Source organism: Carassius auratus, unplaced genomic scaffold (assembly GCF_003368295.1).
Source record: "Carassius auratus strain Wakin unplaced genomic scaffold, ASM336829v1 scaf_tig00017702, whole genome shotgun sequence".
Lineage (NCBI taxonomy): Eukaryota > Metazoa > Chordata > Actinopteri > Cypriniformes > Cyprinidae > Carassius > Carassius auratus.
This window is the reverse complement of record NW_020524806.1, coordinates 24314-47509: the sequence shown is the minus strand read 5'-3', so window position 1 is coordinate 47509 and position 23196 is coordinate 24314. Positions and strand designations below refer to the sequence as shown.

General features: G+C 37.2%; 2 protein-coding genes and 1 pseudogene across 2 annotated transcripts; all 3 read right to left on the bottom strand.

Annotated features, from left to right (window-relative positions):
- Positions 1-6: 6 nt before the first annotated feature.
- On the bottom strand, positions 7-17396 carry LOC113075815 (kelch-like protein 24; annotated as a pseudogene).
- A 1419-nt stretch (positions 17397-18815) lies between these two features.
- On the bottom strand, positions 18816-20091 carry LOC113075811 (probable G-protein coupled receptor 148). The gene has a single exon (XM_026248456.1). It carries the CDS (start codon positions 19926-19928, stop codon positions 18816-18818), a length of 1113 nt encoding a protein of 370 aa, XP_026104241.1. The 5' UTR covers positions 19929-20091.
- Positions 20092-20731: 640 nt separating this feature from the next.
- On the bottom strand, positions 20732-23132 carry LOC113075817 (probable G-protein coupled receptor 148). Its single transcript, XM_026248467.1, has 2 exons — positions 22771-23132; positions 20732-21883 (listed from the first exon to the last, which is right to left on the bottom strand). The coding sequence occupies exon 2, from the start codon at positions 21774-21776 to the stop codon at positions 20823-20825; it is 954 nt and encodes a 317-aa protein (XP_026104252.1). The 5' UTR covers positions 21777-21883; positions 22771-23132; the 3' UTR covers positions 20732-20822.
- Positions 23133-23196: the final 64 nt, after the last annotated feature.

Here is a 23196-nt window from a genome sequence, read left to right as displayed (position 1 = left end):
GTGATTGAGAGAAACGGCAGAGATATTGGGTTTGGTGAAGGGAATGCATGCCTTGAGCTCCCAGCTGTCTGACTCTGGGTCATAACACTGGACCTAAAACACAAGGGGAAAAGATTGTTTTATAATCTCGACAATTCTTAAAATTCTAAACTAAACTATTACGTATCAGTTAGTTTAGTATTATTTATATATAATTAGAATTTTCTGAATCCGCGTTTATATACAGTTTTCATTTTAATATTAGTTTTAGTCTTTTCATAGATGCAAACTCCTCACCTTTTTGAGAACAAAATTGGCCACCAATTTCTATGAGTTTTTATATGTGTGTATACACAATATATCATTGTATAATTTTTTTTCACAACCATCATAACCTCCTATTTCAGAAATTAAACAAACATTCCTGGATACATGAATATGCAGGTGTTATAACGGTGATCAAACACTATAGTCATAATCTCTCTTTAAATTCCTCATAGTCATAAACACAATATCCTATTCAGTGAGCTGAAAGCATAGTACCAGCCCCGGCGAAAACCAGAACAACCTGGTAAATCTAATATTTGCACTCTTCAGTGCAAACATCTTTCTCTGTTGGCTGAATGTATAGATTTGAGAAAGATTGACAATACGGATGTCACTGAAGACACGCACACTGACAGAGAGTAAAGATACATTGTCGAAGAGACACCATTTGGAAACTCTCAGATGACAGATGCAGCATTTATATCGAGAACCTGCAATTTTGTATAAGAGAGCTTTGTATTAAACTACATCAGATCCTTCCCTTTCATGTTTTTCTCTCTATCCCTCTTTCTTTCTGTTCCAGATGGCAAGTTAAAGAATGCAGTAATCTGAGCACTGGAAAAATCAATGAGAGAAACCCATGTGAGATGTTACCCGAGACGGCAGCAGTGTCTGAGGACAATAAGCTCAGAATGCAGGCCCACCTGTCTACTAGGTTATAGACCACCTGCACAAAACACACATTCACTACCCATCTGCCGTTAGCAGCACCTTCTGTTCAAAGAGATGCCCATATTTTAAGAGGTTACATTTGACAAAAGTCCTCACCTAAACTAAAATCCAGGTTTTTTCAAGACACCTACTCAAAATCAGATACTGCAGGAAGTCTCTGCCAGCATATATAGGTGTTTTAAATAAAGAACAAAGTTTGGTTTCAATATATGAGCTCGGTCTAATTTTATATTGCGGGTGTGTTTAATACGGTTGACACTCACATTATTGGAGCAGCTGTTTTCATAGGGTTCTCCTCCAATGACGAAAAGCTTTCCCGCGCAGCTGGTGACCGCGGGCAGGAGGACGGCTTCTTTCATGGGGGCCACCTCAGTCCAGCGGTTTGGAGAATGAGTCGTACACCTCCACATTACTGAGACAAGACTGCCCATCATAACCTCCAACTGCATACACCTGCAGGATACACACAGAGATACGTTTACCTAGCTATCTAAAAGAATACATTTAGATAATCCAACCCTAAAAAAAAATAATTTAAGGGAGGAAAAAATAAATGCAAGTAATAATATTTAACTGTGCATATTTCTCTCCAGATTCAGACAGGATGTCTTTTCACTAGAGAGAACAATATTATGGATAAGTTCTCATATTTTAGCCAGAAGCAACAGTTTGAAGTTAAAAACATCTTGATGGATTGATTATTACACACATGCAGCTCTTTGCTTCACAAGACGTTAAAAGAAGACTGAAGTCATGTCAGTTACTTGTGAATTATTGTGATGCTTCGCACTCTCATTCTGAACAGCACACGTTCACTGCAGAAGATTAATTGGTGAGCAAGTGATGTACTGCTACATTTCTCCAAATCTGCTCTGATGAAGAAACAAACTTATCAACATATAAGATCTCGGATGGCCTGAGGGTGGGTACATTTTCAGCAAAGGTTCATACGTGGGTGAACCGATTCCTTTTTAATGATGTTTAATTATCCTGCAAATTATTCTATTACTAAAACAATAAGCAACGAGTGATATCAAACATATGCACCACGTTTCCCTGGCTTCGGTGTTTCTCTGTAGCTGTTCAAAGACAAGCACTCGTCGTATCCTCTCCACAAACAGCTTTATCCTCAAACTGACACAGCAGAGGAAGTGTGGAGGGGGCACGATAACAACACAATGACACTGACCCACATTAAACCTGTTCAACAGGAAACCAGTTTAACAGAGAGGAGAAACAGTTCACAGTTACAGCCTAAGGCTTAAGATCATGTGTAATGTGAACACACATACAGACTGATGACCTCTGACCTCAGAGGCTAAAGTTCTCTTAATTCACACTCTCTTGTGGCCTAAACCCTGTCCCTGCATCTTCACTGATTAAAATGACATTCATTTCCACTGAAATCCATAATCTTATATTTATTCATTAAAAGGAAAGTAATTGTACGCATACCAAAATGTCATATTCTGCTTCCATTATAAATATATGGTGGTTACTGGCTTGTTAAAGTTGCAAAAAAAAAAACAAACAAAAAAAACATCAGGATTTGAACCCCACTGTCTCTGCCCACTAAAACATGCAAGTCTTTTTATAAGGAACTGCACAAACAAGATAAGAGAATGAAGTTGATGGACTGAAATCATGCAAGATATGCTATCAAACATGATTTTCTACCATCTACACGTACATGCATTCTTCATTCTCTTATCTTGCTTGATCTGTTTTTCAGCAAAACACTAGGGGTTCTTCTGAAATGTCAAACAAAAGAGACAATTTTTCAAAGGGTCACTATCTGAACTTGGTTATTAGGGGGTGAGTCCAAGATGGCTACCTGATCAGACGTGTTTGTGTTAGCTCTGGCACCAATTGTGCTTAAACAGATCAAAAATACTTTAAGTTAATTGTATGCTATGTTTGTTTTGTTACATCTTTGACTTGACATTTTCTCCTGTATTGTGTTGCCATGGAATGTAAACATGGTCCTTTGAATTATTTTTCGGTCGATGCTAATGTGGCTTAACATTAGTAATAATGCGTGCTCACCAGCCAGCAGTGGTCATGATTGCATTGCTTCTTGCGGGCATATGGATGAAGTTGAACGGTCAGGGCTCATATGGTATGTTGCAAATTAAGTTGGATGACTTGTATAAATTAAGAGCAGAAGGTGCTTTCTTAAGGTCAAGGGCTTAAGGCAATGGTGTCCTTGAATATGGAGAACAGATGTCTTTTTATTTCTTTACACTTAAAACAGGGCTAAACACAATTCTATTGGTCAGTTAAATATTGGAACGGTTGTCTCAGAAAATCCTAAAGAAATGTATCAATTTGTTAATTTTTACTCCAATTTATATGAATCTAAATTGAATCTAGATGATTAGGGCGTACATTTAGTAAGCATCTTAGTAACTTTAATTCTGTTAATCATGATGATTAAAACATTTAATGTGAGTCACCAATTACTGTTTATGAGGTTAGAAAGCAATTCAAAATAAATTCTAGCCAGGTTAATCAGACAATTAAAACTATCCAGTTGTTTTCTAATGCTTCTGGTTTGTACCTTAATATATAAAATGTAAGATATTAGTCTTGAAACTCCTCCCTTCTGTAATCTGCATTAAAGAAACTGTTAACTATTAAGGTGTTGTCATGTCGAAAATGAACACGATAAGACTTTCCATGAATTTAATCCTGCCTTTGAAATGATTAAAAGTAAATGTAATCTTTGGGTATTAAAACCTGTTAACTTTCACCCTCCCCTCTGTGGGACGCCTACATTTACTTCACTATATTACAATTAAATCTAATCTAATCTTGACAAAACTATATATTGTTGGAAAGGTCTACGACTCCCAAATATATATTTTACCAATGTTTTTTGTTAAAAATTATGTAGGAAAAGTAATCGATTAATTTATGACAAGAGTGCACCCTCAAAAATCTAAATTATAACTGGAGTTTTGACCTTTGTTTAAAAAAAAAAAAAAAAAGACTTCTTCATTGCCTTTTTCTCTATCACATTTTAGAAATCATCAGAAGTTATATATCAACTGAAAACATAAAATCTCAAAATTCATCCTTTAAAAACCCATTTTAAAATCAGACATTGCATTACCATGTAAATGGTACATCAATATCATGTTACAAAATGATTTTCATTCATGAATTATAAAAATTTAAGTCTGGATTGTGCACTAAAAATGTGAGAGACAGTTAAGGGGTTTAAGGGACCTGTCCCTAAAGGTAGAGTTTCTAGAAGGAATTTCTAGACTAACCTAAATTGCTTTAGTTATACATTTAGACAATAAAACTGTTCAAACTTTTGATCAGATTTTGTTTTTATTTTTATGGAAGAATTGTGCGCACTAAATCTGTAGTTATAAATTCCCTTAAAAATGGTGGACTTGACATTCTAGATTTCTCTACTTTCAATAAAATTTCAAAATTAATTTTGAAAATAAAATTTTGTTTGAAAAAACGTATTTATTTATTAATTTAGAAATTGTATTTTGACAAATTCTGGGGTCTTTCTTTTTTACTAATGTGTGATTATAAGATTGAGAAATTGCCAAGGAAATCTGCCTTTCAAGATTTTTTAGCTTGGAAACTAATCTACAAGCACTAATTTCCTCTGGGGCGTTATTTTATTTGGACCACCATTGTATTTTGTATAAACAAAATTACTATTTTGTTTAAACGCTGATTTGATAAGGATATTGTTTTAGTTTGTCATAAGTTTTTCCAAAGAACATCTAAATGTTTCAGAGAAGGCTTGGAAAAAAGTGCTGTGGTGAGATAAGACCAAAATCAAGCTCTTCGACATTAACTCGACTCGCCGTGTTTGGAGGGAAAGAAATGCTGACTTTGACCCCAAGAACACCATCCCTACAGTCAAGCACGGAGGTGGAAACATTGTGCTTTGGGACTGTTTTTCTGCTATGGGTACAGGACAACTTCGCCTCATTGAAGGGCAAAAGGATGGGGCAAAAATCTTGGACGAGAAACCTCCTTTCCTCAGCCAGGACACTGATGATGGGGTCATGGATGGGTCTTCCAGCATGGCAATGACCCAAAACATACTACAAAGGCAACAAAGGAGTGGCTCAATAAGAAGTTTATGGAGTGGCATAGCCAGTCTCCAGACCTCAATCCTTCAGAAAATCTGTGAAAAGAGCTGAAATTTTGAGTTTCCAAATGACAGTCAAGAAACCTTAAAGATTTAGAGAGGATCTGTAAAGAGGAGTGGATCAAAATCCCTCCTGAGATGTGTTCAATCCTGCTGACCAACTACAAAAAACATCTTACCTCTGTGCTTGCACCTAGTACTAAGTCATGTTCTGGTTGCGGATCAAATACTTATTTCACTCACTGAAATGCAAAGCAATTTTTAACCTTTATATAATGTGTTTTTTCTGGAACTTTTGGCTGGTCTCTATCCATTAAAATAAACCTACAATAAAAATTACAGACCCTTCATTTCTTTGTAAATGGGCAAGATTACAAAATCAGCATGTGGTCAAATAAATATATTCCAACTGTATGAGTGTCTTGCTTTAACTTCCTGTGACTCCCAAAAGATTATCTTGTCTCTCTTCTTCCATAATCAATCTAACTGATACAGTGTGTTTGATTTGTTCCCCTGGCTTCATAATGTCTGGTGTACTGTTTTGCTTTTGTTGTTTTTTTTTGTTGATTAAAGCATTAAAAAAGGCATAGTAATTATGGTATCCAGTAGTGCACAACACAGCAGAAACAAGCTGCAACACAACAAAATTAGTCATATGCATTGTGTTGTGGCAATTTTATTGTGTTGTTGAGATGTCGGTGTGCTGTGGACTTCTGGGCCACCGTTAGTAATGCATTTAGCATGCAAACATGGCCGTAAACAATGCAAAATGTAATGCATAAAAAAATAAACCTCAATGAAAAACATTTAAACGGTAGTTCGAAGTAATATAAATTCTGCAGCATCACTTGCTCACCCTCTTGTTAATTAAAGAAAACGTCATACATGTTCAGAACAACATGAGGGCATAAATGTTATATTTTTGGGTGAACTGTTTCCTTTAAAATGTTAACTCATTTCCATCCTCCTTATAAAGAAACAAACATTCTTAAAAGCAAGCATATGTGTCTGTAAACAACTGTAGAGAAGGATGGGCACCGGGCGGGTACACACACAGGAAAAGAGAGAAATTACAACAACCCTTTTCCAAGAAAAAAAAGTCTCAAGAGAGCATTTTGTGTATGTCTCTCTCTCTCACTCTCTTTGTCTCTCTTGTTTTGTGTACGAACAGAAAACATGCATTACATCCAAGCAGGCAGCACATTACACCCCCTGCATGTGTAATAAAATGCATGTGTTTAAAACATTCACAAACTCTCAAAATAAAAAAAATAAAAACTATCATAAAACATGAAAATACCACAAAATATTCACAGGAAGTAAAGCATGATTCTCCATAAGACAAACACAACACAATAACTAGGGCAGCTAATTTCCACAAAATTATCAGTTAAATGGCAAGAGCACAATCTGATTACAGCTGTAGACATTCATCATGGAATGGGAAACGTTGCATTAGCAAATTGACAGCAGTTTCCTGTCCTCTTTCAATAAAGGGGTGATTCCTTTAATATGTACCCCATTTTCTGTATTCAAATTTTTGTATTTGCAATCAAATCATGACCAATACATGTTCGTAGCACTTGATTTCTTTGTTCAAATCTATTACACAATTAAGACAAATCTAGAAAAACTGAACAACCACATTGCTACAAGTTGGTGGCAGAGCCTTGCACTTAAAGGGAAAGTTCACCCAAAAATGAAAATTTTATGTTTATCTGCTTACCCCCATATAATGTATGGTGTGACCTAAAGAAAAAGTGAAAATGCATGTGCCCTGTTCTTCAGTGCCCTTATGTTCACTGGGTAAAACTAATAAATCAAATAAAACTAAAAATGTATTTGGCTGATTCCCCAAGGTTTCTATAGATATAATTCTTTTGGCCCAAATAAACATCGTGTGAAAAACCTACAAACCTACAGCCCTAAAACAGTCCTAAACACGCACTTAAACCCTGGTTACTAAAATGCACTATTTGCACTTATTTTTTTATTTTTTTTGCACTTTTATCTAATGTATAGTTTTGTGCTGTAAAATGTAAAGCTTATTTCTCTTACGCCACTGCCAAAGTGTTTAATCTTATTTGAAGCATAAACCACAAAATAATTTATTTCCTACAGTGAAATTAATCAAATGAAATTAGTTAATTGCACTCAAATAATAACGAAAATTCATTGGACTTAATTTAAATAAGTTCTGTTAACTCAAAAATTTGTTGTAGTGAGGTGAACTTAAAATGATTGTGTTTTCTAGTTCCCAGCATGCTTTGCATCAGAAAACAAGGAAAATAAATTTAGAAATTAAGTGTTATTTTGTGTGTTTTTACACAAGATTAACATAGAGGGACATAAGTTAATACATAAATGTTGTGTAATATTAGATTTTACAAAGGTTTATGTTATGTTGGATTTGTAGTGTTACCATTGTGGTGAATAGTAGAGCCTAAAATTATGAGTGAATTACTCCCTAATTATAAGTTCAGAAATATAATTATTTAAGATAACTCTGAGATAATTTAAGGCAACTGGAATTAAATTTTTTAAGTTTATGTAAACTTTAAACATTTAAAAACATCACTTAAATGTTTTTGTGTAATCTGTTACAAATATTTTTTGAGTTCTGTGAACTTATCAGGGTTTAACAGTGTATATGCTTAAAAAAAATGCCAACTGGGTAAGACATTTTTTTCCCCCACCAGTTTAAAGTAGAGCAAACGTTAAGTCTATCTGTCTGCAATATTTGAAGATAATTCTGGAGAAGAAAGAGAAGAAACATTTTGAGTAATTTCAATACAGGGTTAATTATTAAAAGGAAAAACAAAGGAACAAACAGGGGTGGGGATGCCTAAATAAAGCCAAAATCATATTTGTCCATCAACAGCCATTCAAAAATAGCCATGTATTTGAAACCAATTAAACAGATTTTTCCCAAGCAACACTTAATATAAAAATATGTACTTACATGAGATGTTTTATAAGTGCAACACAAAGGTGCAAATCCTGCATAAATTTCTCCATACAGTCACAATGCAGTAAAGGAAGTGTGCTTTTGATTTAGGAAATGGGACACTGGGACTGGAAAGGACACACACAGACAGATGCACACCACTCCCTCTCACCTTCCCCAGTAGGACGGTCATCTTGTGTCTCCATCGACCCTTATTAAGAGAGGCCACTCTGATCCAGATGTTGAGCTGAGAGTTATACATCCAGACGTAACTGCTGTTGATGCGTCCGCCTGTAAATAACAACCACAACATTAACAACAGCATAAGCAAGCTGTCTGTGTGTGTGTGTGTGTCAATTAGATTTACCCAAAAATTACCAAAAACTGACAAACTCTTCCTGTGGAGATGCTTGAGGATAGCCTCATTTGTATAAAAAATAAAAATAAAGATAAAATTCTGTGAGGGTTATTTCTAACGGCTCAGTATAAAAACAATACAAGTCTATGGAATGACCCCATTTAGACAAGCGAGTGTTTTTATTATGAACAAAATACTTGTTTAATTGAATAAATCTGAAATAAAATACATTTCAATATTTTATATGAACAAATTTAAATGGAAATTTAAAAAGCTGTTTGGCATATATGTGTTTGTTTGTGTGTGTGTGTGTGATACAGTATAATGTGTGTGTGTGTGTGTGTGTGTGTGTGTGTGTGTGTGTGTGTATGTGTGTGTGAAAACTCTGCATATAATCCCTTTATAATGAAGACAAAAAGTATTTTGAGACTTTTTGGATTTCAAACATGAGTTGATTATTTTCTGACCTAATATAATGATCTAGTACTCTGCCATGACCTATTAATGGCTTAATAGAACATCAACTAAAATTACCTTGAGCCCAAACATTGCAGAAATTGGCTCAGAAAAGTGAAATTAGTTCATCATTAAGGCATCATTTAGTTCATCAATGACATTCATACATTTTTAAGTGTCCAGATACTTTTTCTGGCCACAGTATAGTTTGTTTGTCAACCACTAGCAGCTTGCTTGTGGTCCAATGTTTCAAATTTGCAAACCCACAAACAGGTTATTAATTCTCAGTTTCAGACAACACCATGTCTGTAATTACACAAACCACAGTGCTTCACCGGTGTTCCTGTTAAACAGAGAAGCTCCCTCTGATCTGAACGTCCTTTCTTGTTGTCATCTGTGTTTATCTAAACCCGCTGAGGCCTGTTCTATTCTTTGTCACTTCACATCTCGGCCAAATGGCTGGTTATCATCCAAACAGCAGGTCTAAAACAAGCTCTGACAGTCCTTCTCTCCCACACACACGCTCAACACCTGGGAGAAGGCCGTTCCACTTTAATTCTGTTACAGACTTAGATAATGAAGTTCTGAGAAGTGCTCAGAGTTACTTCTTTCCCTTTCAGTGCCATCAAAGTCCCTTCAAGGTAGGTCAGTGCACTAGATGACCATCTTGGTAACGCCTTTATTCGGCTATTTTTGCTGCAGGAAACACTGACCTTATAAAATTTAGCCTCTTTAGCTCATATTTAAAATGCACATGAGTGCTAAAGTAAACAAACTCAAAATAACCCGTTTGTTTTTTACTGAAAGTCTGGGGGAAATGAAAAAGGGAAGCTGAAAGATGGAAAAAGTGGAGGTAGAAAATAATAAAGAACGTTTTTGAGGAAGTACAAGCAGCCACAACAAGAACTACATTGCTCATAAAACTCCATTAGCGGATTAGCTGCGCAACTGTCTGCTAAACAAAGACAGATTCACAATCTCTGATTATAGAGGCTGAGCTTGCTTTGTCATCTAAAGCTGAGTAAACATAATAATGACAAAATGAAGGCTCCAGTCCTTTAGTTTGCTCTTCTGTCAATATCCCTTGACAAATACCATCAAGCCTTTCAGACTGAAGACCAGACAAACCAGCATTTAAGATGAAGCCTGTCTCCAGCTGACACTTTACATGATGTCACTAAGCAGGCAATTTCAAGACCGGATGCAAAACCTGCAGATGAATAGAAACTAGTCATTAACACAAACATTGCTCCACACATGCTGAAGGGACATAGCTTCAATTCTATTTTGGATAGTGTTTTTTTTTACCAGACCTTGATGACATACTTTAAAAATCCTGAAAAATGTGTGTCATTTGAGTTATTTGTATTTTATTTAGCAATGTAGGCAGTGATGTTGATCAAAGTGTGTTTCTGAGAGTTTGAGTGTGAGAACACGAGTGCGAAAACAGCACTATTCATGGAAATCAGACTCACAAAACACACTCCATACTACTTGGCTCTACAAACAATGGCTCTAGATGGAGAAGAATAAGAATTACACAATTCAGAATTCCTCATTAGGGCATCCAGTTTGTTTAAACAAAAACACATGTGAGCTGAAGGAATTTAGGTCAAGTCTAAATGCATAAAACATCAGTGATACAGATACTCCTCGAATGCATGACCTGCATCAGTGACCCTGGTTGACGTGATGCAATAACCTTACCAAAATCTGCAGCCAAAAACTGCAGATCATTCTTGGAACTATCTTAAACTCTTGTTGCAAATACTCCCCAAAGATACCACTCGCCTGTGCCAGTTAGAGTTTAACATGTCCCAAGCACTCAGCCAATAGAACGTTTGCCAGGGCGAACAGCCCTTGACACACTGGCTGATCACAGAGGCAGCTGTTGTTTCCGATTTTCCTCAAATCATAAACAGCTGTTCCAGAAATGTCCTCACAAACAAAGCATTTGCTCACAAACAAGCCCTCAACCCACCACAGAAAACCCTGGACTAATTTGTCCAACCCATCCAAACAACAACAGTGTTTGTTAAATTAAGCTCAACTGAAACAATGGGTTTAAAATTGTTTGCTAACACTTTCTAAAGAAAATATGAGTGGTGCTTGCTAGGGATGGTTGCTTACTGGCACAATTTTTAAGAACCCATTTCCAAGTATCTATGATATTCTGATCCCCATACATGATTTGGTTCCTGTCTTTCAAAACTGATTCAATTGAACAGTTTTCAAACGGTGAGGTGGTATACAGTCGGATCACCTTTCCTCACACTTCACATAGTAATAATCTTGTAAGTAGGACACTTCAAATGTTTTAAGGTAAAATAAAAAACTGTTAGAATTGCAAAAATGTACATCTACAATTTATATAAGATGTAATTTATGTTCCAGAAAAACATCCCTAACGTGTAAATCTGGCTGAATCTATAGGAACAAACAACACTGCTCGAAAGTGTGTGTGTGTGTGTGTGTGTGTTCAGGTTCCACACAACTAGTCACTTTCTGATCAGTCACTGTGATCAAGAACAGGACACACCAGCACCTAAAGTACAACACATTTCACCATGTCCTAACCACACTTTATAAGTTTCCAGTCATTTTTCTGTCTGCAGTTAAAACAAAAATACAGCATAATGTAACAAAATCCCAACCAATTAGAAAAATAAAGGGTGTTTCATATAAAGCTACGATGAGGGCTTTGGACCAGTGAAGTTTCACTGTGGGTGGGGCTACTCAAAAACAGAAAACAAAATTACTTTTCGCATAGAAATAAGAGGGTCTTACCTGACACAATGATATCGTTGCGGAGGGCACACACTGCATACTCAGACTTAGTGTACTCGGGGTGTTTAGCAAGAGATGTCCACTCTCCCGTACAGGGTCGTAGCATTCTGTGTACGGCAGATTGAAACCCCCCATTCGCTCACAGCCTCCCACCACCACAATGACCTCAGAGAAACCAGTAGACCTGCAGAAAGGGAATAATAACAATATCAGATAAGCACAGGCTTTGAAGTGCTGACATCATCAGAAAGTGGTTAAGCTTCATTCTTGCAAAGGTTCAATGAGCTTCCGCTATGATTTACTGGAGAATGATGAATCATCTTTCTAGGCACTGTCACAAGTAAAAGACCCACATGACAGGAGTTTTTTTTAGTTCTAGACAATAAAAAGTGCATGCATTCAACCAAAGCCCTACTCCTACAACACCATGTGATAAAGTCCAGATTGAGTGTCTGCAGAGCTTGTTTATATGTGTGCAGCACAGAGAAATCTCAAGTCCTGTAGAGTGAAGGTGTGTGCATTTCTAATTTGTGTTTAGGCTGTATGTGTGCATTCATTGGCACTAAATAATCTTGAAATATGATTTTCAATAAAGGTTATATGGCTGTTTCTCTGCCAGCAGAGTAGAATGTCTGAAAGCAAGCTCATACATTTTCAACCTCCAATTCATGATACTGACTCCAAACACAGATACTGCTTCTAAATAAAAGTTTTAGGGTTCTGACTCTAAATACAGAAACTCCATATCGAGATAATGCCTCCAAGTACTGATTAAACCTCCCTACATCTGACTCCTATAAAGATGCTACTCTAAAAATACTTTATATACTTTGGATACTAATCCAAAAACAGTTTCCCTAAATAAATACTGCCTCCAGAGCAAGACATGCTGCCACTAAACAAAGACGTTTTCTCATTTTGAGCACTTTTTTTATATATATACTTTCTATAAACAGAAGTAGTAAATGATATCAGACGAGTGAGTGTGTAGAAATGGACTATATTTGTTCTAAATGGAGATGAATTATGCAATTAAGTTACTAAGGTTTAAGCCCAAATTATACATTTATTGTTAACAAATTGCGGAGTATTTAAAGGATGGTGTAACAATGCTGCATGTCTCATCCTCAAAAGTTCAACAAACCTGTTTCAGTTTGTCCAGTTTCACTTTCATTCTGTGAATTGCATATAATTTTAGTCCCTCACAGGAAGAAGAAACTATTTGTTTTATTAAAAGCAAATCATCTTATCGGCCAATTTCCGGTCAGAAATGTTTGTGTACCTGCGGGGTCTGGTTCGTGGTGACATCATCTCATTGCCGAGTATGTGATAGCGACGTGCTTCATGCAGCAGCTGGTAACATTCTGGAGCATTCTGGATCAATTTATCGCCTTCCACCTGTAAAATACGATCACATACTTAATGCATGACCTTCATTTGGCTCTCTTATATCTACCTTCCTTTAGAGTCCGGCTATCTTGTTTAAATAATCTTATTGCATTACGACAATAAGGAAAGAGCTTTGACTTGGCAAACATCAACACACCTGCCCATAGTATTCAACTGAACCCCCGAGATCTTGATTAACTGGTTCAAAGAGTGTTTGATAATCACTGGAGCGAAATGCTGCACACCATTTGTACTCGTAAGTTGGAAATTACGAAGTTCACTGTTTGAACTTTTCACTGAGTTCTAACTCGGAAAATTAGGAGGAACTTCAACAACCTGATGTCAGAAGCCAATATGGCTGCTCAGTGCATCAACAGAAATGAAACAGTAGTTATATACTGTTTATTAACATTTCTGTTTGTCTCAGTAACCCAAGGGGTGCACACAGTGCTATCCAGGATGCCAACTTGGGTACTGGAACGTGGTCAACTTGGATGTGACATCATTCTTAACTCTGGTGTCCAACTTTCAAGGTAAATGGAATGCAGCAACAACCAGCCAAATCTCAAGGCCTTACTTTATTTGGTTCTGTAACTTTAGGACCAAGCCAAACCCAAGGTTTGGTTCATTTTCACTTTAAGGAACAAACCAAGGTTGATTTTATGATTCTTTGATCTCTATAGAGTGCTGCAGGGATGATGTTTCTTGTGTTCATTTGTGAAGATTATCATGACGAACAAAATGTTTATCAACTTTTAAACTTTTGTTGGTCACAGAACTTATTTTCTGAAATAATCCAACAGCCAATTTCTGGATTCGTTGAACTAGTAAAGAGCTTCTCCACCAGTTCAAATGAATTTGAATTTACCAATCACCGTCTGTACAAAATAGTTTGGGTGCAGGAGAGGCAGTCGGACATGTTGTAGTAGATCTTTCAGCATGGGTCTGCGGTACTCCACGCCATGGTAGACCCAACGCATTACTGCCTCAACACCATCTCCTCCCTGGAAATGGATAGCTCATCACTGGCCAAGTATTCCTGCAGCTCATCCTTGTGAAGGTCTAGAAACTCCTCATGCTGAGCAACTTCTGGAAAATTCAACAAGGCGAAAGCACGGCAGCGACTGGCCAGCTGTTTGAGAGAGTGGGCATCTGCGAAACGCTGGATCCCGAGGCAGTTGCAGGGGTCCAGCTGCTCTTCCAGGAATTTTGCACAAGCATCCCGCAGTGTGTTGATCTGGAAGAGGCTGGAGGTCTCGAAAGAGGAACTGGACGTTGTGGGGTGGTGATGCAGGCACGACCGGTGTAAACATACTGCAGGAATGTGTCCATAGCATCAGCCTGGATGCCGTTGATCTCCACAAGCATCTCATGGCTCTCTCTGTGGTCGTTGCAGAACATGGCACGGAAGTAACTGCTGCAGGCCGACAGCACGGCACGGTGACATGGGAATTCGCGACCTTGGACACTTATGATCACGTCCGTGAAGAGGCGGCTGTCGCGGAACTCGTTGAAGACCTGAAGGACACTCTCAGAGTGAGAGGAACCGGAAGAGAAGTTGTACACATCGTTCAGGGTCTTGGACTCAATCTCAAAGACTTTACGCTTGATTGCCAGGGATTCCGGCACACCACCAGAGTTCTCATGATTCAGACGGCGACCCAGAATGAGCACCATGATTGTATCTGATGAGAGCACTTCACCAATAAACAATCACAATAAGGGGTTGCAGGAAGGATTGGGGAACATCAAAACCTGCAGAAGAACAGCATTTACAAAAAACAAACATTACATTAGTGGTATTCAGTACATTTCTGGAGGTCCACCTTCTTGAGATTAGCATTACTATCTATGCTGCAACACATAAGTCTGTAATTTTCAGGTAAACCCAAAGACCTGTTTAAGATGCGTTTCAACTCAAGAGAACTAAATTGTGAAGGAAATATTGACCTTGTGGCATTTCATAAAGAATACGGCCAGGCTCACACTTTAAAAGGAGGCATTATGACCCAGATGTGGAGGCTAAAGGTCAAGTTCATGCTCAAGAGGATATCAATAGTAACAAGTATTTTTAAAATCTAGCATTATTTACTAATATAACCATTTTCTTCATTAGATTAGTGAGCATGTATTTTAAAATGGTGGTCATACTTATGTTCTTGTCACTCATTTGGTAGAGCATTGCATCAAGCGAAAAGGTTGGGGGTTCAATTCCCTGGAAATTGATAGCCTGAATAAACTGTAAGTTGCTTTGGATAAAAGCGTCTGATAAATGCATACATTTAATATATATATATATATATATACATTTAATATATATATATATATATATATATATATATATATATATATATATATATATATATATATATATATGTACTCTCTCTCTCTCTCTCTCTCTATATATATATATATATATATATATATATATATATATATATATATATATATGTACTCTCTCTCTCTCTCTCTCTCTATATATATATATATATATATATATATATATATATAAATATATATATAAATATATATATATATATATATATATATATATATATATATATATATATATATATATTTATTCAACGTTTAATGTGTCTAATGGGAGTTTGACTATTATTTTGTGTGATCTTTATGACAAAGATGGAATCTGGAGTCAGTCAGTCACTCACTCGCTCAAATTTGTTCAATCCACATACATTTTAATCATCTATTTTCCATGTGCACTTTTTTCTTTTCTTCACACTCGTCATGTTTTTGCTGTCACATCGCGTCTGGACACGACAAAGCATTGCAAATCATTTTAACTTTGTGTCAGTACATCATAAATAGAACGAGGCAGAAGTCTACTGCTGTGGATTTGTTTTATGTCACCACATACACGGTAGACATCATCACTGATGGATTTGATTGTATTTTGTTGGCGTTGCACCACACCACTTGCATGCCGAGAAAACACAATGTCACTTTCTGCTGCGTTTGAAATTTCATGGCACATTACTTGAAATAAGAACGGCCAAATATTTTTCTCCTGCAGGCCATTTATTAGGGAAACCTGATATAGACTACATTAATGTACAATTAGGCTATTATTCATTATATTAAGGAAAATTTGAATATTAGTGTTATTTAAATTGTATTATGAGTGTTATTGAAAAAAAAGAATACAAATGTTTTAGGTAAATAAAAAAAAGCAAATTACTGCAAAATCATAACAGAAAGCACAGGCACTGAGTTCATAACTAGAGCACACTGAAATACGTCAGGACATGTGACCAGTAAAGAAAAAAACAAAAGAAACTATTCCTCAAGAGAATAGTGCACTGATATAAAAAGACCACTGATTCTTTGTGGCTGAGAGATAAAGTGAGTGAGTGAGCAAGAAAGAGGGAGAGTTTGCGCAATCTTTTTTTGAAGTCACTCAGGTTTGTTTTATGGTGGAAGTAGAAATAAAGGAACATGAATGGTTGCTCAATATTTCCTCCACAGCTGAAGCGGTTTGACAGGAAAACATGCCACATGCGGACTCAAATGATGACATAATATAAATGAGATGAATTATGTGCGATTTATACTCATTAAAAGGTTTTAAACCACAGACAAAGAATCACAAGGTGTTTAGAGAGACCAGATTTCTAAATAGCCTGCAGAAAAATCCATTTTAAGATGACAATTGTTTTTTAGATGGTCTAAAAACTCATGAGTTGAAGCTGGGTGAAACCTAGTCCAGACATTATGTTTAAATAATCATCCCAGCGGTTTTGTTGCAGGTTCAAGGTGATCTACCAGAGATTTATAGTAGTTGTAGTTTCTAAATAAACATTCTGTATCAAACCTAAGAGCTGCCAGCAGAAATGATCTCAGTACCAGATTCAGAGTAAAAATTAAAATACAAATGATAATAATTCTGTTAAAAAGTGATATATATATAAACACACACAGACACACCATGTTTTATGCACATATGTATATGTATATTATATATTATATTTACACATTATATATTGCATTATTTAGACATAAGCAAATATTAAGATTTATTCAACTACACATAGGAAAAAGCGCCATAAACAAACATGGATTAAGTCTCAATCCATCGTTTAAAATCAATCACTGAAATTGCTCATATAAAAGCATTATTTTTCTCACCTTATCCACAGGAGACCAACTTTCTGTCAAACATCAAATTTAATAGTAAGGGTTAAAGATCCTTAAAAGTAAATACAAACAAACAAATCCGGCTGTTTCTAAAAAAGAGATCCATAAGCGTGAGCACTTGTGCTGTCACTGTTAAGCTTTCTTTGTTATCGTCCGTCTCTCTCTGCGTGTTCTGGCACAAAGAATGCACACACAGGCTTCGTACTTCTGTTTTGTCAGCTGTTCAAGGGAAATGTGTTCATGGGAAATGTAGTTCTGTCGCCGTTCCATAAGTCCTTAAACCCAGCAAAAGAACATCATATCCCAGAATTCCTTGCGGGAGAATTTCCATGTGGTTGCTGATCGTTGTTTGCAAACAAAAAAACCCGACTATGAACGAAGACGTTGTGTCATATTGTTGTCACGGCAAACTTTAAAACATTTTCAACGGTCCCAAAGCCAAAAGTGTTGTCTGACGTTATAAATTATGTAACGTTAACGATTTTAGATTAGAATGTATTGCTAGTTTTACATGTACAACATGTTTTGTACAGTTCAATAAAATGGTGGTGTTGTTGGCACTGCTTCCCTTTCTTTATGTAACTGTAGAAAGACGCCTTGATTAAAAAAAACTAAACACACACACAAAAAAACAAGTAACTTAGTTCTCCGGACAGATTGAGAGATGGAAAAAACGTGACGCATAACTAGAAACTTGATCTCCCTGTTTTAACCTGAAGTATATATAATTAAAGAATTATTTGTGAATGATACAATGTACAGTATACAGTATATTTAGTAAAAACTATTTGATTAAATACATTTACAAAAACTCACCTTCATAAAACTTCTAGACGACTTATCTTTACTCAAAGGCGCCAATAGCGCCATCTTGTGGTTATTTTAACTAATCCTACCGGTGTTTCGCGGGCATTTTTATTTAAATTACAGGAGAACAGTGAGGATTAAGTTAAGTATCTGGTAAGTTTTATTTAATATTTTTTACAGGAATCTTTCAAATTACGCAAATATGTGTAAAAAACGTTTTAACAATACACGTGCTCGCTTATCACGAAATGACAATAGTTTACATAAATTCGTTTCTGTCAAAAATACGTACAGTATCGTCTCTACGATAAAATATAGTAACTTAGTTTAAGCTACCGATGTAATAATACAAAAATAAGCAAAATGAGAGATTTTTAAAGGCTATTACACCAATTGTAAAGCTCCATAGTTATAGTTATTTCTGATAGGGTTTAAAGTAGTAAATCTTAAATATATTTATAACGGTTCTACTGACTGAAGAAGTATGAAGGCTGGGAAGGCAGGCTTACAGTATAATATTTTTTTTATTATTATTGATACGCTAGAAATTGAGTTCTTAGTAACCAAAATACACAGTGAATACCATAAGTAAATACACACATCATATTTAACACAATACATGCCATTATTACCACAACTAAATGTACATTATTCTCACATATTTTTGTGACATATCATATTATTACTTACAAAACCCCAGTTGAGCATCATTACAGATTTTCATGTTTTAACTGGCATTTCTAACTGGTTGATGAAATGCTCAGCAACACCTTTTTAAAAGTCTTTTTCACAAGTTCAAATAAGCCTATTTATATCACAGGTGTGATAGTAGTTGGCCTATTCAGATGAAAGAACTGGAACAGCACGTTGCACAGTTCTCTATAGCGGAGCCCATACAGGTACGGCGCTAAGGCTTTGGGCAGGATGAGCAAGACGTTACACACAACCAAGGACATCCACAGGCTTGCTTTGGGGTCCATAGTCTCGCTGTTGTGACAAAGCATCAGCTCAATCATCAAAACCAGCAGGGGACAGAAAGCCAGGAATAGGTGGAGATAATGGATGAGAAATGTTCCTCTAGCACGAGATGAGGTCTCGCCCTTCCACACGCCTGAACTACGGGTACAAAAGTAGAGGATGAGGTAACCAGACAACACTAGGAGGAGGATGAAAATGATACCCATGACCGTCAGCAGCATGGAGACACGCAGTGGGCGGAAGTGGCTTACGGTCAAAACCATCAGCAAAGGAAGGGAGCAGAGGTGGAGGGCGCAAGGGGTCGTACTATGGTACCACAAAAACATGCCGACAGCTGCTGCAGGAAAAAATACAGAGATGACCCAAATGGCAACAATTGCTCCATAGGTCCGTGACACAGGCCACAGTGCCAGGTAGCGAAAGGGGGCTAACACTGCAAAGCAGGTATCCAGTACCATTGCTGTAATGCTTAGTACCCCAGAGCTGTATAAAACCGCAGAGAGGAAGAGCAGCACGGCACACGGCCACTCCGTCATCAACACACCGGCTAAATTGATGCAGGCACTCAGGATGTTCATGCAAACAAAGAGCAGGTCACTGAAGAGAACATTGGCCAGGAGGAGGTAACGCGTCTGCTGCCGCAGGTCACCTCGTGACAGGATACGAACTAGAAGAACCGGAGTGATCAGCAGAATGGCCAGGAAGGCCAAAATGGGGCACAGCTGAAGCACCTTCATGTGGCAGGGAGGGAGGAATCCTTGCCACTCGTGCGCAAACATCTCCGCTGGGCTTTCAGAGGAGTTTGAGAACTTAGAAGAACGTATGTGAAACTCAGCTCGACCCGACTTGTTGTACCAATTGCCAAACGAACAAAGCAGAGATAAAAATAGGTCTTCTGCAGCTAGATAGAATAGCTCCGACTTTCCCTCCATTAGAGTTTCCATCTCTTGGCATGTGTTTGTCTGTCCAGTCCAGGGATGAAGGTAAATGTGTCTCTCCTTCCCCCTTCCTGCCGACTGTAGTAAGTGGTTTACGGGACAGATGTGGATTTGTCACAGGCACACTTGTAAATGGTTTCCATGGAGAAGGAGAAACGGGTAAACATCACTTCACAGCTAAATGGATCAGAATGACACTCAGGGATTTTGCACCAAGGCATAAATATTGATATGTATTCCTAGAATCAGAAGTGTTGCGTAACATTTACACTCTTATTTTTGGATTGACTGATTGTTTAACTTAGAGGACTAAGTGCCTCACCTGGTTAAACATTGAACGCTTACAGGAAATTGGAGAAAGACACAATCGTGTAAAAATCCTTAAATGTAAATTTATTTATCTTGCCAAGAGAACAAAACAGCATTATGCTTTGCACACAAGAGTTTGAATCAATTTTGTGGGCATGCATATCAACCTATATATCTGGGGAAATCTCACAATGAAAGGAAGATAAGAAAAGAAACATATAGATTTTGCATGAATAAAATCAAGACTGATTTATAAACAACTATTATTATTATTTGTAATTAGGTCTTAGTATCATTTCTTTGCGAGATTCCCTCAGTTGCATTTTATATAATTATGTTATGATGAATAACAGCACGTATCTTTAGTTTAAATATGAAAATATAAAAAAGACCAAAACATTCTTAATATACTTTCATGTTAAAATGCTTTAATAAAAATGTACTAAAATGAATACTAAAACATAAAAAGTATCTTTTGAGATCTCTTTCTGGCTCAGGTGTCTTAAATTCCCTCTTTTGCTAAGGAATCCTCCAACGACAGAGCTACCAGATACAGTTATTGTGCAGGCCTGCTCTGCTTCAAGTCCAGTTCTAGGCTGCACTCCTCTGACTTAGGTGTCGCTTCTTCCAAAACACCTGCTGGACAGTCTCGTAAATCTCGTGATAGCGCAGGATGTACAGGTAAGGAGTGCAACAGCGTGGAAGCAACATCAATATGCACATATTCACCAAGTTAATCCACACTCCCACAAGATCCACGCTTTCTTCCTTTAAAAGAGCCAGCTCAACGGCAAAGACCAACGTGGGTACAAAATACATCATGAGCAACAGAGTGTGCGCCAGGAGTGTCATACGCGCCCGGGAGTACCGACTACGCCATATCCCAGAAGTTTTAGTGATGAAGTAGAGATGAATATAACAGTACACAATGAGAACAGTGCAGAGGCTGATGGCAACGATGAAGTAAAAATGAACGCCAACCTTCATCTTGTGTTCTAACGTGTGCAGCGCGATCAACATCAAACACACTGGACGGCTCTGCTTGTCACTGCCCATCACCACCTCAAACATCACTAGCAAAGAGACGGGACACACTGCTGCCGTTACCCACAAGCTCATGATTATCTTCCTGGCCCGAGATGGTGGGAGAATCTCTTTGTAATGTAACGGCCAACGTACCGCCACATATGTGTCGACGACCATCAATGTGATGGTGAGCACAGACGTGCTGTATGTCATTACCATGCTCACCATCATGAACTCACACAGAAGGTTAGGCATGTGCAGGCCCACAGAGTTGCAGGAGACCATCGCAAGGTTTATGGCGAGGAAGAGCATATCGGCGAAGAGCATGTTAGCAAGGAGCAGGTAGCGGGTCTCTTGACGTAGCGTAGGAAAACACAGTATGCAGAGGGACAGAACGGGGTTGACCAGCATTGTGACAGAGGTTAGGAGAACCGTAGGGATGAGGAACAGATCCATGTGTCTGCTCTCCATTTTGTTGTACCAATCCACTGAGACGTTAACAATGAAAGACTGAAGCATATTTGGAGTTTAGCGCCACAGTACTGAGAGAATGTGTTAGGCTGAAGAACAACAGCTCCTCTGTTTACTGAGACTGGAACGGTGGAGCACATGTACGGCTTCTCTACCTACAGAAAACAGAAGAAACATAAGTATACAGATGTATACACACCATATGATCTGTAAACTTTGCATGAGGCTTGAAAAAAATCAAACACAGTCCCTCCTACTAATATAACTGGCAACTGACATGACAGGTTTTTGAAAGGAACGGTCACTTTAATGTGTCCTGGCTTAAAGTCCACACCAGAAGAAGTTGTTTCTTAGGACTTTTCATTTAGGAAAACTCTCTCTTTAAATTGTTATAATGACCAGAACAAATCTTTACAGATTACAATTTCTCCAAAGAGAATGATGGATAAATGTTACACAAATAAATGATACCATCATTCCTTTAAAAAATTGAAACCATCAAACATTCACAAAGCATTTTCCCTCCCAATAAACAATTTGACAAAAAAGTGTAAAGACTGTAAATCATTTTAACCCCCGAAAGAGAATAAAAACAAAACTGTCCCTATCGTTATAATGGAAAATTAACGTTACTGATAATACTACATAAAAAAGGGAAGAAAGAAATATTAATAGTTTTTTAAGAAAACATTCAAGTCACAAATCCAAGGGCAAATAGTGATGAATATGATATAAAAATATGTTTGAGGGAAACTGAATGAGTTTAATATACTTCTAAATATACCAATTTTAACCACAAATGCCAGCAGAATGTTTGACAAGCAAGAAAAACTGCAAATAATGTGCTTGTTTGTCGTACTGGTGATAAAAACTCTTAATAATAAACAAATCATTATAAGATGGCAAGTTCTGTATTTCCAACTGAACAAAACACAATTGTAAGTTTCAGCCCCGTTTCATTGACAAACAGTTCAAAGAGGAAGAATGCAATATGAACGCATCGACTACCAATCGATTAATCGTGTTAAAATGGCTTGCATACCTGTTCCACACATCCACATGTCCTGCTTCCATCCAGGCCTCCATTAAACTAATGTCACCCCAGATCAATACCTCCCGACTCTGTCCTCGTTATCAGAGAGCAGGCGTTCCACTGATGCGCACAGATCCGTAAACGATCGCAAGGCACTAACACTCTTTCAGCTCTCCTTGGTTACTCAGCATTTGGTGTAAATTATGCTGACCCTCCCCATGACAGATAAACTAACACCATTATTACCTCAATGTCCATCGACACTACTATGCACTTCATATCCAGAGGTAGAAGTTTATGAAGCAATAAATGAGATGGAGGATTAAACAAACAAATAATATACAAAAATGTTGGCATGACCACCAGCCTGTGAACAGTAGTGCTTTGCATATGTTAGGTCTTTTGTGCAAAACATGAGATGCATGAGATCATACC

Bases quoted from the DNA above. Each gene is read 5' to 3' on its own strand.
- LOC113075811 (XM_026248456.1), bottom strand. From the start codon at position 19,928: ATGGAAACTCTAATGGAGGGAAAGTCGGAGCTATTCTATCTAGCTGCA.
- LOC113075817 (XM_026248467.1), bottom strand. From the start codon at position 21,776: ATGCTTCAGTCTTTCATTGTTAACGTCTCAGTGGATTGGTACAACAAA.